General features: G+C 45.1%; 1 protein-coding gene across 4 annotated transcripts in view; it reads left to right on the top strand.

Moving 5' to 3' along the window:
* Positions 1–16,696, top strand: part of Con (leucine rich repeat protein connectin) — a 119,529-nt gene extending 102,833 nt beyond the window's left edge. For all 4 annotated transcript variants that reach the window (XM_033382786.1, XM_033382784.1, XM_033382787.1 and 1 more), the window contains one exon: positions 13,857–16,696. In XM_033382786.1, coding sequence (XP_033238677.1) covers positions 13,857–14,740 — 884 coding nt within the window. In that variant the 3' untranslated portion in view covers positions 14,741–16,696. The remainder of the gene's footprint in view (positions 1–13,856) is intronic.
* Positions 16,697–18,142: the final 1,446 nt, after the last annotated feature.

Below are 18,142 nucleotides of genomic sequence, written 5' to 3'. Positions count from 1 at the left end.
CACCCCTCACCCCCTCACTCCTTGCCCTGAAAAAAGGAAGAACTTTTTTAATTCATATATGCAGTGATTATAGCCAGAAAACGCACTCACACACACTCACACCCATTCATTCACTCTCTGAATGCTGACTGCTGAATGGTGAATGGTTCATTAGAGCTCCAAAGTTGTGGAGCCAAACATTTACATATCATGCAAGGCGGGGGACCCCCCCCAGCCACTGATTCAATTTGATCAACTTTCTGCCACTTTTTGGGGCTCCAAAAAAAAAACAACAAGAAAAATACGGAAAGGACTTTGTAATGAGGCAAAAGCTCTTTCGATACTTCAAACGGAATCTGCACGCCATAAAAATGTTGCTCAATTTAGCGAGTGACAACATTTGGCCCTGCCCCCGCCCCTGCCCCTGCCCCTGCGTGGCAACAAAATGTCGTAGGACATGTGAGAAATGTCCTGCGATGGCGCGCAGCAGACGTTTGAGGCTGTCGGCTGAAGATAAAGTTGAATGTGGCAGAGTGGCCAAGTGGCCAAGTGGCAGACATAAAACGTGCCACATCAGAGGGAGTCGCTGGAGCAGCAGCAGCAGCAGCAGCCCCAATGACAAGCGCATTCCCTGGGTGAAAGTATTTGCTTCTTCAACTAATCGATCAGCCGAAGGAGGGACAAGGACAGGGGCGGGACGACGCCTGTGCTGCTGCCACCTGCCACACGAACGGAGCAGGATGCCAAAATGTTTGCGAAGCAAAAGTGAAGCTGGCAGCGAGCTGTGGGATTTGTTTTGGACAAATGATCAGAAGAGGCAGGGCGGCATGAACTCGTAGCGAAATTGCAGCACATGCATCACAGAGCTGCAACGGTTGCAGCAGTGGCACGTCGCCCGACCTGAGGTCGAGATAGTTGACTCCTCATTTCGCGCCGTGATTTGTGAGTGCCACACGGACCACACCGGCGAATCCTCGGACGTAATTGCCATTGACAGGCGGCAGGACAGGTGGAAAATCCTCTGGCATTGCCATTGCCATTGCCATTGCAGCAAATCGAAGGAAAGACAGTACGGGGCATGCCACCTGCTTTGCATTCAAATGTTGTGTTCTCGGTGGAGCCACTTGCCCCTAAACAATACCCCAGTTGGTCATTTCATGACCCTTTTGTGTCACGACCACACCCACATGACCCCCCTTGCCCCCCCCCCCCCACTCCCTTGTTGCAGGCTGCAGTTGCAGGTTGCACCTTTTGGCCATGTATTTTGTGGAAAAATTTATAGGCATGCCCCGGTGCTGTGGCATTTGTTTCAATTCCAAAAGCCTCCCCCTAAAAAAGGGGCGGGGGGGGGGGGGCATGTGTGGGCCGCCTTCTATATCCTTGTTTATTTGTATGCGAATCACGTTTTGTTTGTGTCGTCGCGCCTGCGGTGTCCTGTCCAGTAGCCACCGACCGCCCGTCCCCCCCCTCCCCCAGTCCTGGCCCTGGTCAGTGCCCCCCCTTTTCAAATGCCAGCGCTTTAAAGGGCAATACACGAGTATTTTTCACATACGGCCACCATGGCAGCAATTGGTAATAAATGCTGGGCTCCCTCTTCCCCTTCCACCTCCCCAAATCCCGCCCAAGGGCCGCCCTGGCCCCATGTCCGTGGCTCTCAATTGGTTCGTTATGTGCCCGCCGTAGCCGTGGCCGTAGCCGTGGCCGTGGCCCCAGTCGTTAGATGGAATTGAATGGTTATTGTTTCGAAATATAAATAGGATTTCTAACAGATTTTTTGTTGGGTCGCCTTCGTTTTTTTTTCCACCGGGTAGGGTAGGGTAGGGGCTGCTGCAGGACACTGCCACTGACAGCTGGCAACTGCAATTTGATTATTGGGATTGTGCCCCATTCTTTCCCATTCTGCTTCGGTTTCTGTTTCGGTTAGCGGCACTTAATAGAGAGCAGGGACATGGTCAAGGGTTCATAAATATCCATTGAGAGATAGAGAGAACGTGGATTGTATAGAGAGTTCCAACTCTGAACCGCTGATCCTCTGATGTGAGACCCAATCAGATGCCTTTAAAGTCCCCTGAAGTCCCCAACACACATGTTGGGATGCAGGATGCATGGAACAATGACCTCCGGCCACATTAATTGCCCATCAAGGCAGCAAATTAAACTTTCAACTTTGAAAGCAGCCCGACAACTCATTTGTAATGCAATGTCAGCAGCCTTGTAAACACACACACAGAGAGAAAGAGACACCCAGAGAGGGGTGGGGGTGGGGTGGAGAGGCAGGGGCTTCTGCAACAATAAACAGGTATTAGGGCAGGCCGTAGGGCGGAGGGGGTTAGGGGCTTGGGTGGGAAAAAGGATACAGAAGTGGAGGCTGTGGAAGCCGGAAAGCGAGAATTTATTGAAACGCATAAAAGGCGTTTGCGCCTCATTGGCAGAAAATGATGTTTGGCCATAAACTGGACAAATGAGCGTGTGGCACGCACCCAAAATTGACTTTCAATAGCCGAATGTCAGCAGGACAGCAGCGGCTAGCAGTTGTTCCATGTCCTGGGCCGTCCGGCCAGCAGGCCAGCAGGCGGCAAATCCCGATGATTGTTTGTAATAAATCTATGGCTCAAACAGTGTGTGTGTTTGTGCGTGTAACATGTGTCCAAGCAGAGTAATAAGTGCGGGGAAATCCCCCCGATTTGACAGGCAGTCTCTCCCTCCCTCCCCCTCTCTCTGGAGTGGATGTGGATCTAGGGGATACTTTCGTAGTCGCACTCCTGCTTATTGGTTGTATATTCATGCATAAGTACGAGTTGTAATTCATTCCATTTCGATACGTTTCATTGCGTTTCATTTGCAATTTGCTGCTGCTGCTGCTGCTGCTGCTGCTGCTGGAACGCCACTGCATAAATCACTCACTTTTCCTGCTGCTGCTGCCCTGCCCCAAAAAGTATGCTAAGCTGTGGCTCTGGCTGCGGAGTAGTGCAGGGACGGGCAGAGGGCGGGGACCAATAAATATTTTAGAATTCAATTTCCGTTTTTGCGAATGTCAACCACCGCGTTTCCTTAGCTACTGCCACTGCCCCTGGACTCGTGTCTGTCTCTGGCTAAGACTCTGTTTCTGCCTCAGTTGTTGCCTCAGTTGTTGCCTCAGTTCTTGCCCCATTCTCTGGCACGGTGTCTGGGAAGTTCTCTCAATCTCTGGTATCTCTCCTTCTATGCGACTGTGGGACTATGAACTTCAATTAGAAATCATTTTGTCGGCTATCATTCACCTGGGACATCAATCTCTGAGATATCATTTTTTGGGGCATTATTTATTTTTTTATTTCATGCTAAACTTATTATTGAGTTAATTTGCTGTAATTATTTTTTTTTTTATATTTAATATATTATAATAAAAAATGCATGCTATTTTCTATTTTCATTTTCTTATATTTTCCCAATATTTGTTTTTCCTTTTATTTATATATTTATTATTGATATTTCTTATATGCATTTTTTACATTTTTAATATTATTTTTAAGGTGTTCTCAAAAATGTTATTTCAATTTTATTATATTTATTTTTATTTATATTAAATTTATTTTTCTTTTTATTTATATATTTAATATTTTTAATTTTTATATGCATTTTTTTACATTATTATTATTATTTTGAAAGTGTTCTCAAGAATTCTTATATTTAAAAATATTTACATTAAATTTGATTTTCTTTTTATTTATTTATTATTATATATTATTAGTATTTTGTAAATTTTTAAGGTGTTCTCAAGAATTCTTATATTCAAATTTTACAATATTTATTTTTATTTATATTAAATTTGATTTTCTTTTTAATTATATATTTATTATTAGGTTTTTTTAAATGAATTTGTATATATTATTATTATTATTTTTAAGGTGTTCTCAAGATATCTTATATGTAAATTTTACAATATTTATTTTTCTTTATATTAAATTTATTTTTTTTTATATTTATATATTTATTATTGTTATTTTTTTACATTATTATTATTATTTTTAAAGTATTCCCAAGAATTCTTATATCTTATTTCCCTCTTATTTATTTATTCCCATTCTTGAAGAAATTCTTTGGGACATGCTCTGCGGAATTCCTCGGGTCATGCTCTGGGAATCTTCCCTGGGAAAACTCTCTGTTTTTCCTACTCTGCGACAATCTCTGTTTTATGCTCTGAAATCTCATCTCCTCTCAAGTTTTTGAGCCTGATTTTTTTCTGTTGCTTTTCCGGCACTTATGCGAATATTCACGGATCATAAATTAAAATCATCTTCCATTGCCTGTTCACGTAATTAAACGCAAACTCATCGCTCATTTTTGGCTTGGTCCATTGTTCGTTTTCCCCGGCTCTCTCTCGTCTCGTTCTCTGTGTGTGTGTGTGTGTGTGTGTGTGTGTGTGTGGCATGCATTTAATTGTCTGTGTGCCTGGGCATCGTTTTAATTACGCACCTTTTTCTATACGAGAGAACAGAGAGAACAGAACAGAACAGAACAGCAGCCGCAGGAAACAATTCAATTGAATGAAAACTGAAACTATGCGATGCTACCGGGGCGACGGGATGGGATGGTATGGGATGGTATGGTATGTGGGATGGTATCTGGAATGAGGATGGAATACTTTTAAAACAAACAATGGAGGGGCAAAAAGGCAGGGGCAGTGGCAGGCGGGAGGGGGCCCAGGAAACGGGTCGAACCGGAGCGAACACCGGTACTGGATGTTAATGGACATCATATTCATACAAATTTCAATCATTCCTTTCAATATAGGGACCCAAAGGCCCCATAACGAAATAACAACAGTAGCCGCAGCCGCAGCCCGACCTCCCACCTATCGTCATTCGGGGCCGCATTGCCATCGGCCTTCATTAAGTAGTTCAATTATAACTTAAATGCATATTATTAATGAGTTTTTATTGTTTAATGTGCAAAACTTTTGTGCTTCGTCCTGCGACCACTCACACGTGTGTGTGTGTGGGCTCGAGGGGGGAGTGAGTGAGAGGGGAAGCAGACAATCTCTGGCATATTTTATAATGATTTTCCGCCACTCAAACACTTTGGAAAATCGTTTCGAAAGTTTAAACCAAATTGAAGAGGGAAAAGTACTTCAAATTGAATCGAGTGGAAAAGTCTTTGGCTGTGTGCTTTGCTTTGCTTTTGCCTTTCGAAACTTAATCTAAATGCGGATTACAAGAGGGTAAGTGAATCGCAATTAAAGCCTCTCCATGTGCCCCACGGCTGCCAAACAACTGGCTGATGGCTGATCATTAGTGCGGTTTATTAGCTGAATTTATTATAATTGTCGAAAGGAGGAGGAGTCGGAGGAGTCGCAGGAGGAGGTTGCAGGCTGGAGGATAGTTTGTGTATCTCAAAGTTTGATGACAACATTTCGGCGGTTGGATAATGAAGCTTTTCTATAATTTATGCGCACTTCAAGGTGCGGCAGCATTAGGCGCGTTAATTTCCCCACATAAACCCCACCCCCCTTCCGCCTGAGGATGGGAGGCTTTGCTTTGAAGGGGCTTTGCTTTGCTTTGCTTTGCTTTTAATACAAATTCATGGTGGTGGCACTTAGCCTTGCTGCATATGTGGGGGAGGGGGGCGGGGGGGGGGGCATGTAATCTATCTTAATATATGCACAGGTATGCCATCAGGCCAGACCAACAGCCTCTGGGGTAATGTTTAGTACGGCTGCGGTTTTTCCGGGCCCTGGAATGTGACAATTGTTCCATGAGTGGCAGTGTGTGTCTAGGAGTACGAAAGGGGGGCGGGTCGGGGTGTATCTATGTGTAAGGATCCGGGTAATCGGTAGCCAAACGTGTGTGTCATCAATCCTGCTTTGGCTTTCGACAGTAAACACGCAAACATCAACCGATGGAATCATTAAAAATCTCCATTGCACAGCCACAGAGAGACTATCCTGCCTCACTGCAGAAGAGGTTTATTTATTTATTTGCATTCGCCTGGCCTTACCATATATATGTTGGTAATACGCTTAGCAGCCCCCCTCAGAGCCAGGCCGAAACTCATTAGGTCCCGGACCCGGACCCGTCCCGTCCCGGAACCGCTCTCAGTTCTGCTCGGCAAACATAAATTGTGGCCTGTGCGGCATTTAATTGAATATTTTGGGTGGAGTGGGGAGTGGGTGGGAGGGTCCGAGAACCTATTGCCGCTGTCGATGGGAATATATGGAGTGTCGCATAACTCTGCAGACCCAGGATTTGGACCATAAATAAACAGAGTACAGTGTACAGAGTACAGAGTACAGAGCACAGTGCCCCCCGTTTACAATATGTTATAATTTCAATTTACAATTTATATAAACTCGGACGTTGTTGGGGTCTGTGGATACAACCGTTGAAACGATATCTAAAATGACAGACGAGTAGCCGCAGCAGCAGCAGCAGTCGATGCCACGGACAGTGGCAGAAAGTGTTGGCATTGATGGATGGCCATATCCATATCCTACACCTACACGTCGCCACACCCCCCCCATCCCTCCATTGAGAGCTTCCACACACTGCAACGATCAAGCGGACATTTGAGTTTGCAATTTATGTCAGTTTGATGCTTGATATATGGCCTCTGTGTCTGTCTATCGTTTGCCACCCTCTATAGAATATCCACCAGTATATTCCAGACGATAATAGACTCGGTATCCTTTACCCTCCTGAAATGGTAGAGCATCCACTTGACTTGGCAAATCACAGAGCAACAATAACAATGCTTTTCATTACTTATTTATGCGATTTTTTCTGTCGAAAAACCCTCTACTGGCGGGGGGGATATATTTTATTAAATACAATTCAATTCATGCAGGGGGGTGGCGAGATCTCCGGATCTGTTTGGCGATGATGCGTTGGCTATTTCGGCAGACATTAGGCCTGGCAATTGCCAAAAAAAAGGGAGAGCCTGCCTGTGGGGTGGGGGATGGTGGTTCAATCTATGGGGTGGCTTGCCATATGACGGGGGTGGGGGGTAACAAGTTGTTATTGTTATGGGCAGACACACACACACACACACAGAGAGATATATCTATGGCCTACACCCCTTGTATTTTTTATGCGATTTACCATATAACAAACACATTAGTTGCATAGACAGTGCCGCCCAACCCCACCCCCACCCCCACCCGCACCCCCTCTTCCGCTGTGCAAATATTTTTTTGGCTGGCCAAGATGCTCGAGGGCTCTGCTACCCCCCTCTGTCCCCCTGCCCCTTTGTGGCGCGGTTGAGTGGTCATATTTGATCGCCGCCCCTTGATTTCTGTCGATTTCCCCCTCTGCAGTGGAAAAGTGATTTTCCTTTTGCTCGTTTTTTTTTTTCTTCTTCTTCTGTGATTCGTCTTTGATTTGTTTATGCGATTTCATAAAATATTTATCCCCAGGCGTAGTTGTTAAATCGCCTGCAATGGGCTTTGCGTTTTTTTTGTTCCCTTTTGACAGTCTGCAGGGGGGTGGGGGGATGCTTTTCTCAGGGGCTGGGTGCGGCCTGTTTGATCTTCCCTGTGTGTGTGTGTGTGTTTATTTGACTTTACGCTCGATTGACGAAAATAATTTGATATGAAAGAAATGAAAGTGTAATTTTTGCGCTGTTTTTGCTGTTTGCTGATTGAAAATCCAACAGCAGACCCTCGACCAAAAAAAAAAAACGCATTTGCCAAAGCGGAAGAAGGCAAAAAAAAAACAACAACAACCAAATGCCCAGAAAACGGAAATCATTTGAAAATGTTATTAAAATTACAAAACTACAAAACTCGCAGAGTTTTTCCTTCTTTTTTTTTTTGCTGGTTATGGAAAAAGAGCGAAAAAAAAACCCCAGAGTCCAGTGGCAGTAGGAATTGCTCTGGGTCCGGACCGGGCAGGACCCTTCTTCCGTTGGTCGGTATTCATTTTGGCTTAATAAAAACACATTCAATGAGGCGAGCTTTCCATTTGGCCAAATAAAGAAAATTGGGCGAGAAAAGCGACGGCCATTCAAATGGCTCTCAATGGCTACTCCCGAACGCTGACCCCTAGTGCCCCCCCCCCCCCCCCTCGCGCCTAGCAAACAGGAAGTGGAACCCCCATTTGATTTTGAATGAACTTGGTGAAAATTGCTGGGACCAGGAAGGGCCCGCCAGAGGAACCAGAACCAAATTAAATACACGCAATGCGAATGAGCCAGAAAAGAGCCAGACAAATCACACACACACACACACACACAGCCATAACAAGCCAACAAGCGGGAAAGAGGGCAACACCAACACCAACAACAAAAGAAAGGCCGTGGAAAAACACTCTGAAATTGAAGCTCATTAAAAAAAAAGAAAAATGAAGGGAGACACCCGAAAAGATTGTGGAAGAAGAAGGACCACAGTTTGAAGACTGCTTCCCCTTCGTTGGACAAATGAAATAACTTTTGCCCTAAGGGGGGTGGCGGGGTAAAGAGAGAGAGAGAGAGAGATCCTAGTTAGAGGACAGCTGAAACACTCTTTCTAGCCCTCATTTACAGGGAAAAGCCTGCGATTTCCCTGAGAGAACGAAAAACCCGAATTGCTGGAAAATGTATGAAAATTCCTTCTATTATTATGTTTTATTTGTGATATTTTTGTGAGGTTTCTTTGAAGTTTTCCCTGATTCTGCGTCTGGGAAAATTCAATTCAAGCGAGTCTCCCCCCTTGCGTTTTTCTGCGTGACTTTTATTTAAAGTTAACCATTCCCCGACGCGAGAGAGTATCCAAAGCCAATGGACTTGAAAGACCCACCGGCCCCCGCCCACACCGCCTCCCACCGCAATTCACGCCTCTCAACCGGACGGATGCCTCAACCTTTATCATCACTCTCGAACTCGCTCTCTCTGGGGCAGTGGCAGCAACTAGCTGTGCCACTACCAGGGAGAGCAGGGAACAGGGGGCAGGGGGCTGGGGCTGGGGCTGGGGGCTGGGGGCTGGGGGCTGGAAGCAAGTATATACAATGCGAAACTTTCGACTTCATTTGCATACATAGCGCTCTCGAGAAATGTAATAAAAAATGATAAAATTCTCTAGAGAACACACCCACCCACACATAGGAGAGGATTGCAGGCGAAAAGGGGACTCCACTACACTCCACTCCACTCTCGAATCTCCTCTTGAAACTTGCCAACTGTGCGTGCTGTCCCCTGATGCCTCTGATGCCTCTGATGGCTCTGATGGCGGCGTTGGTGGGTCACACACAGCAGAAGGAGGAGGCCAAAAAGGAGGAGCTGGTAGCCGGCCACAAACGAACCCAGTTCCCAGTTGGCCAGTAGCCACCGTGTTGGCCAGTTGGCTCCCGCTCCCGCTCCTCCCCCTTCTCCTGCCCCTTCTCCTTCTCCTCTTCTCTGTCCAGGCCACCAAAAATGAGCTGATTTGAAACAAAGCTGCCGCTCGCGCTGGGCTGCGGCATTCATTGTGACCCCAGTAGCAGTTCTCCACCCCGCACCACCCCTCCCCTTTCTCAGGAGGGGCGCACTGTGGTTCTGGGGAATTGAAGTCCGGACTGAAACAAAAGCCAGGAACTAGGCCAGCAGCTGTGGGGGCCGGCACTGCCTGATTTGGGGGCGTTTGTGTTTATATTTCCCTCACTCTCTCTCCCCCCTCCACCCTCGCCACGAAAAAAAAAGTGGAGGAAAACCCCCATGGATGGTAGCTGCGATTTCTTTGCGCTTTTCAATATACGAAAAAGGGAGCTCCAAAAAAAAAAAGGAAGACCACCGGCCAGCATGGGTTAATGTGGCAAGGGTGGAGCAGTGGCAGCGGCAGCGGCAGCACCTAAAACCAACCAATTAAAGCGTATTTTTACTCTCTTTTGCCGCCTCTCTCCTTTGTATCTTTTGTGTCCGTGTGTGCCTGTGTGTGTGTGTGTGTGTGTGTGTGTTTTAGTGTATTAAATTTAAAATAAATGATTTTCTTTTAACACTGCACTATGGGACTATGTTGCCACTTTTTGTGGCATTAGTCACATAATTCCAAACAAAAATTTGGAAATCAAAAAAATATTTTCAAGCAAAAATAATTAATAAGTTCTTTAATTTCTTAAAAAAACTTTCAATTATCAGACCTGTAATACAAAATTATTCATATTTTATTGTAAAACCTTTGTTAATCCTCAAGGACTTCATTGTTCAGCTCCATATTCCACGAAAATTGAAAGCAAGCTCATCGAAACTAAATGATTTATTCATTATTCGCCATTCAGAATCAATCACTGGCTAAAATGACTCATTTCTAACTTAAATAATAGCAAAAAATAAGGAAATTATACATTGAAAAGGAAGAAATCTGTAAGCAAATCGTCTGACGGCTCCCTGCCCCTGGCAAATCCTGGAACAGATCCTCTGGAATCGCTTGATAACTGATCCAAAAACTCAGTTGGAAGGGACTTCTTTTTCATGTAGAGGAAATAATGGGTATTTGTTGGGTTTAGATTAGAATTGGGAACTGTTTCCTGCGGAGGTTCCCCGCTTCCATGGTCTCAGCAAACATACCCTAAAGATGTAGATGTAGATGTAGATGTAGATGGAGCCTGGTCTCCAAAGTAACCCACAGAAAGTACAGTGTTTTCCATAGTATCTCCTGGAATGTGCCAGGATTTTGTGTAGCGTCATAGTCAAGGACATCCCTGCTATATCCAGCTCAAAGATAACTATCTTTTGTAGCAGAAGGTTTGAAATTTAGCCACATTTATTGACAGTCCTTTGACCACAGAAAGTGGCAAAATTTCCCATTGTGCACTGAAGGGAGCCTACCCAGTGGGACTGCCCGGAAGGCTAATGAAATGCCATTTAGAAGGTCGAAAGAAGCGACTGGCAGCTTGATGTATGACAACCGGCTGTCAGGAGCTCATTAAAAAGAATTGGGGAGCAGCAACTTGGGAGTAGATTTCCCCCGCATCCCAAAAGAAAACCCTCGCCTTCGCCCTCGCCCAATCAGCCTTCAAATGGTGCCTTCTGCCGCCCTTTAAACGTATCTTTGAGTGTGCTAAGCTACTCTGTGAGAGAGGGAGAGCGAGGGAGACCGAAAAGAGACTAATTATGAAAATGTTTCAACACATGAAAATGCCACACAGACAATGACGACTACGGCGACACATTGGCATTAAAACTGGCCAAACAAAGTTCCAGTTTGGGTCTAATTTGGGCAGCCAACACACACACACACACACACACACACACATAGATACATATGCACTTATGCAAATATTGCTGACCAAAAAGTTATGAGGAGGGGGGGGGGGACCAGGAGGGCAGAGGTCCGCTTCGTCCATGGAAAATGACAATAATAAAATTTAATGTACACACAGACGCATATGCATGTTCGGGCCGGAGGGGGGTGGGGCACTCCCCTCTCTCTCCCTCTCTATGTAAATGTCCTTTGCAAACCGTAAAAACGTTTCCGGCAGTTCCTGCTACGAGGAGGGGGACCCCCAAAAAAGCTACAACCTCATGTTGCAAGAGCCAGGGACAGAGGCAGAGACAGAGGCAGACCCAGAGGCAGAGCCAGAGACAGAGTTGAAAGTCATCTAGTTGACTAACAGCCGCATTTTATGTGTGTATATACGAGGGGCGTGGCAAAGGGGTTTCTCTGGTAAGTTCATTGCTTGCTGGAGAGACGGGGAGGGAGGGGGGTGGAGTGGAGTGGAGGAGTGTGTGCAGCAGACCAAAACACTTCCCTACCGTTTTTGGATCCAAGTATCATTAAAAATATAAAAGTATTTTATGGCACACACATGCATAGCCAGTGTGTGTCTGTGTGTGTGTGTGTGTCCTCCCACTTTTTGTCCTTTATTTTTCTGTGTAATTTCTATTTTTTAAGCACTTCTCTCACTCTCTTTCTCTCTCTGTCTCTTGCCACTGTCTGTGGCAACGCGGCAACGTCATTGTCATTTGGTCAGCTGCCTGCAAACAGCTGCCAGTTTTCAGCTCTCTTAACCTTTTACACACCCATACCCGCCCCTCAGCACCCCTCACCACCCCTCACCACCCCTCTCTCCACCCCCCTCTCCACCCCTTGCTCTGTTCAGACCAGAGTTCACTTCATTATCATGTTAATTTTGTTGTAATTTGCCTGCTAAATGTTGCCAAGTCGTTGGCCATTTTCCACCCAACATTTTTCCGGACTTTGCCTCTAAGAGTCTCTGGCGCTCTCTCTGTCCCTCTCTCTTGCTGTCTCTGTCTCTGCCTCTGTCTGTATGCATATTTAACTTTATTTATGGTTTTTGCATGCTTTCATATGGAAAATTAGAATTTTTGACTTTGTCTTGCCATTTCCTTGGTCCCTCAGCCTCGACAATGTCTGGGTCCCCCCCTCCCCCACTCCCCCCTTTCAGCCCCGCACTAATTTGCCAACTATTTTTCGTAGGCTGGTGGATGGGCGATGGGGGGGTTAAAGGAAAAGTTTTCCTTTTGTCATTTGTTGAAGGCGGCGGGACGGGGAGGGGGGAAGGAAACTTTTGGCTTTGCTACAAAAATATGCCACGGATTATTATTGTCATTGTAGCCAAAAGGAGGAGTGGGTGAAAAGGGGGGGCGGCGAGGGGAGTGGCGATGGGTCCTGGCTCATATGCCAACTCAATTGGCTGACTGAATCTGGAGTAGCTCCTCCATCCTTTGTGTCCATGTGTGTGTGTGTGTGTGTGTGTGTGCATTGATAACGATGTTGCAAGAATCCCAGCCGCTAGTCCCATATATGTGTGTATTCTATCTCTCTCTCGCTCTGCCTGTCTCTGTCTCTGTGTTAGTCAATATTTTTCGTAACGTTTATGCTAATTATGCGACATGCTGACATGCTGACATGGTAAACTGTGTCACACACAGTTAGAGTGTGTTTCGGGCCTAATTATACCCCAGAGACAGAGACAGAGACCGAGAGAGACCGAGAGGCAGACAGAGAGAGATGTATGCTCGATAGAGAAGGTCAGTAAACCCTCCGCTCTGCTCCGCTCTCGATTGGGCTCATTATCCTGCCTCTACCCGAAATGGGGGAAAATGGTAAAACGGGAAGAAGTTTCCTTGGGAAAACTCATTGGATCGTAATTTGATTTATTCATTACAGCATTGTCGGTGATTAGAAACCACTACCCGGCACTCTGGCACTCCGGCAGTATGGCACTCCGGCACTATGCCAGTATGGCACTCTGGCACTTGTTTATCCGCTCAATTTGAGAGGCAAACTCCGCCACTAAACGAAACAGCAAATTGAAAGGGAACGCATGGCCAGACAGGCAGACAGCCAGACAGACTACAAAATAATTGACAGCAGAGTGGGAGGTGGGAGGTGGGAGGTGGGTGGTGGCTGGAGTCTGGGACGTCCAGCTGAATGACAGACGGGGTCTGGAGTTACTCCATCCCGGACTGCGGGGGGATATATCTGTCCAAATTGGAAATGTCATTGAGGCGTTTAACGTGGAGCAGCAGCAGCCAGTCCCAATGACATCTCCGACTCCGAAAACTGCAGCTTCGATTTGCCGATTGTCGATTGGCAGGGGAAAATCATTTAAAACGGCCAGGCAGGCAGAACTCATCGAAGCTGAAGATGGAGTTGGAGTTGGAGCTGGAGATGGAGCTGGGCAAAATTGGCCATCAAATGACAGCCAATTGTTGCAGTCTCGGCCACTTAGCAGCTAGCTGGGCCTTGTCTAGGGTGCGCTATCACCTGCCACACGGCGCAGACAGGGGGCAGAGAGCAGGGGGCAGGGGGCAGGGGCAGCTGACGACAAAAGCAATTTCATGGGAAGCACAGAATGCAGACAGACAGACAGCAGCAGCGTCGGACAGCAGTCGGGGAGAGCTGTCAATGTGTGCGACTGCAATATAAATCGAAGCTAACCCCCCCTTAATCTTTTTTCTTCCCTTCGTATCTTCCCACTGAACAGACAACAAATTCATTTGCGACTGTCGTCTACAATGGATCTTTGAATTGAAAAATCGCACACGTCACCTGCAGCTGCGTGACTCTCTGGACGAGCTCCTCTGCTCGCTGCCGGAGCCAAAGCTGGCGCATTTCGTGGACCCAGTGCCCCCGAACATCCTGGACGCGTTGAACGTGGGCGGCTTCACGGCCATCGGCACGAACAGCGCCAGCATGGGCGGCATCGGCAACAGTGTGGTGGGCAGCAGCTACAGCAGCCTGGACGACCTGAGCATCGGCGGATCCTCCCGGAAGCACTCATCGAGCAAGTCCCGCCAGGCCTTGCGCGGACAGCGCCAGTTTGCGGCCGAGAATGTCGTCGAGGGCAAGATGCGACGCAAGCGGCAGCAGGAGAAGCAGCAGCTGCAGCAGCAGGAGCTGGAGCTGGCCAAGGGGCAGCTGGCTGCAGTGGCGCCCACCCACAAGCGGTACGACTACTACGACGACGTCAACGGGGGACTGGGACTGGCTCTGGGCCACGATCTGGACGACAATCTGAATCTGCACAAGCAGGGCGGCTCCTTCTACAGCCCCGGCACGGCCACCGGAACGAATCACAACGATGTGGAGGTGCTGATGGGACCACACCAGTCGCCCACCAGTGGCGGCGACTCGCTCGACGCTCTGGCCAACAAGAACACGATCAATGTGCGACTCTTCCTGCTGAAGCCCGAGATGCTGCCCTGCCACGACGAGCTGAGCGATCCCACCGAGCTGCCCCTGTCGCGCGATCTCATGGATGTGCGCAGCAATGTCCAGGACTCGCCGTTGAGCGGTGCCCCGCGGCAGGACCTGCTCTCGGGACTGATCCTCCTCTGCCTGCTGGCGGTGGCGGTCAGTCGGGGTTGATTCGGCCACGAACTCTGCTCGTTCGCGAACGCTTCTGTATTCTGCATTCGGTTTGGTTATTCATTGTACATACTCGAGAGCCTTCATCTTCGGTATGGAGGAGTGGCAGGAAGAGGAGGAGGAGGAGCAGGAGGAGGAGGAGGAGGAGGAGGAGTAAACGCAAATAACCCTTTGGAAACGAGCTTCATGAAACACGAGCGATATAAGCCTAAAGAGCAAACAAACGTCTTGTAAATATGTATGTAAAAAAAAACGAAACAAAATTCGATTGAAGAAAACCTACTACTATAATCCTAGCTAATGTTAGCTGTAATGTTACGACTACTCTCGACTTTCGATCCTAAAACTAGAAAAACTTGAGCTCCAAAAACTTTAGGAACAGCAACAGCAACAGAAAAACCCAACAGCAACAGAGAATCCCATAAATGCAGAAACTTCTACGAAACCGATACCGAAACCGATACCGAAACCGAAACTGATTGATTGATTGATTGAACCTCCGAGCAAACTGGCGTTTCATTTAAAGAGAGAAAAACTCTAACTAAAAACAAAACAAAAAAAAAAAAACTATGAAAAAAAACCACAGAAGAAAAAACAGAAAAACCAAAAGATACATAGATACACTCTACTACATAGATATAGTTTAACAGAGATATAGCCATGCATTATTTCGTTTACTTGATCAATGTACTACTCGTTCAACAGTAAAACACAAGTACAGTGAAACTTGGAAAGCGCTAAACGTCTTAGGGTAGGAGACAGAGACAGAGACAGAGTGGCAGTGGCAGTGTGGCAGTGGCAGTGACAGAAAAGAATGATGAGGCATGCCTGTAAGATAAACGCAGAAACCGCTGAAAGTTGCAACTCGATAGACAGATGGCAGACAGATTAGCTGATAGTCGATAGTTGATAACCGATAGCCGATAACCGATAACCGATAAGTGTAATAGAAGACCCTGCTGGCAACGCACTGAGGGTCCAGTTCTCATTAGGATTTAAGAGTCTGCTTTTTAGTGTGTAAGTGCTTTGCTTTGCTATCCCTAAAAACTGTCGCCTGAATTTTTCCCACACCCCCACACCCCAACCCACCCCACTGCACCCCACCCCCTCAGAGAGTTGAGGGGGGGGAAACTACATATTTTCTGCTTCACTTTTACTTTTGCTTGCACCACACAGAAACCCCGAATCAATTCGAATGGAAATCAAGAAAAATAAAAATATGAGTGGAAACAATAAGAAAAAAAAAACCAAACACACACACACACATTGCGAATTTATATAAAACTCATTTGAATAGATCGAAATTAAATATAAAAAGTAAAAAAAAAAAGAAATCCCGAAACCAGAACAAAAAAAAATAAAACTGAAAGGAAAAAAAAAACAGAAATATGCATAACGATTTTTGTAGCTTAAGACTGAATATATAAAGGTAAATTATGCTAATATATACAACAACAACAAGAAAAACAAAAAGGAAAAAAAAACATACATACATATATGAAATATATAAAATATATATATATATATAAACCGAAAAAGGAATACTGTACTGTATTGTATGTTTAATTTTTTTTTTTTTGTAATTGCATAATGAATGCAAACAGCTGGGGGAAAAGGAAAGGGTAATGCCATTTATATGTATATGTATATGTATATGGGAAAGCACACAAACACACACAGACACACACAGAAACAGGAGCGCGCGAACGGAGGAAAAGTGCAGTGAAAATGCAAAAATAGAAAACCGAAAAACGCAAAACGAATGACAGATCCGTCGTGCATTCGAGTTTGGTATTTAAATGCATATTACTGCATATTTATTTGACAATTTATTACTTATTTATACAATTACTTATGCACAAAACTATGATTTATAAATTGATATGAAAAAGCCACAAGAAAATACAAATATTTTGATTAATGTGTTTAAAAATTCATAAACAACAAAAAAAAAAATATAAAAACCAATGAGAGTAAAGTAAAAATAAGCAACAAAAACAAAACCAAAATACAAATAAAAATAAAAAGAGAACAAAATATTGCATTCAAAAACTCCTCTCGAAAAAAGAGTAGAGAAGCAGAGAAGCAGAGACCAGAGATACAGAAACAAGTAGAACGCAAGGAGCATAAAAGGAGCAAGCATAGTTTTAGTGGACAATCAGCAGATAAGTGAAAAGCAAAAGCAAAAGCAGAGTAAAGAAAAGAAAAGCAGCCGGAAAAACCCCAGCCCAGAAAACACAGAAACCGACACAGCAAAAGCATAGAAAGCAGGCGGCCAGAGAGGAGGAGCTTGTGGAAACGAAAGCGAATTCAAGAAATAAATGAGAAAAACATAAAAGTATTTTAAGTAAATGGATCTAAGGATAAATGTATTTAGTGTTTTTTTTAGCTCTTAAGAGAAACTAAACACACTACACACAACCCCCACCCGTGCCCCTGCCCCAAACCCATCCCTAGCCCCACACAAAAATGGTAAAGTAACAAAAAAGTCAAAAAAACCACTGAAAAAAAAGTGAAATCTAAGTAAACTTCTAGGCTAAGGTCTTTTTTTTTTTGAAGCTGAAAGATGATACTCTCTTCTGTCGTATACTCATTTGATCAGTGATCAGTGATCATAATTGAACCGATTGATTGGCGTGTGAATGCAAAAGTTTCGGTTGAAAAGGGAGAACCCAGTGAATGGAAAGTGAAATCTTAAATAAACTTCTAGTTTAAGCAGAGCACAGTCACTCTTTTTTTTTTTTTAGGCTGAAGCTGAAGCTTGATCATGATTGAACCGATTGAATGCCGAAGCTTCAGCTGCCTCCCACAGCGAATGCCTACAGGAGTCGAGCGAATGATTCAAATGATTTACGCCTCACTCTATTCTAATGCATTAAATGCTTGTAATAAAAAAACTAAAAAAAAAAACCACAAAAAAAACGAAAGATTTATTTAATATTTAGTCGGTAAGATTTCGTGAAATTTTAAACCAAAGAAATTTTTGTGTTCCTCTAAGATACATTTGTACGTATGTGTTTGCCTAAAGATAGAGATTGTTTTCCCTTTTGTTGGTTGCATTTGCATTGGTTTTAATCTCTTGTGCGATTCGGAAGGCGCATGGAAGGAAGGAAGGAAACATCGAGAGGTAGTCAGCAGCGAGTATAGTAATTTTAAATATTAAACAACTAAATGTAGCTTACTTAATTATTTTAAACTTTAATGTACACAGAAAAGAACAAAACAGAGCGGAGCAGAGCGAACAGAGCGATGCAGCAGCAGCAGCAAATAATGTATAACCGAAAATATAAATGTACTTGATATAAGACGTTTGCTAAATTGAAAACCCGTACAGAAATGTCCCCCAAACAAAAAACAAAAACCACCCAAAGTGCGGGGTCACCAAAACGTTATTGGGGCGGA

The sequence above is a fragment of the Drosophila pseudoobscura genome, chromosome X (assembly GCF_009870125.1).
Source record: "Drosophila pseudoobscura strain MV-25-SWS-2005 chromosome X, UCI_Dpse_MV25, whole genome shotgun sequence".
NCBI lineage: Eukaryota > Metazoa > Arthropoda > Insecta > Diptera > Drosophilidae > Drosophila > Drosophila pseudoobscura.
Note: the sequence above shows the minus strand (reverse complement) of the source record. Positions and strands in the feature narration are given on the sequence as shown.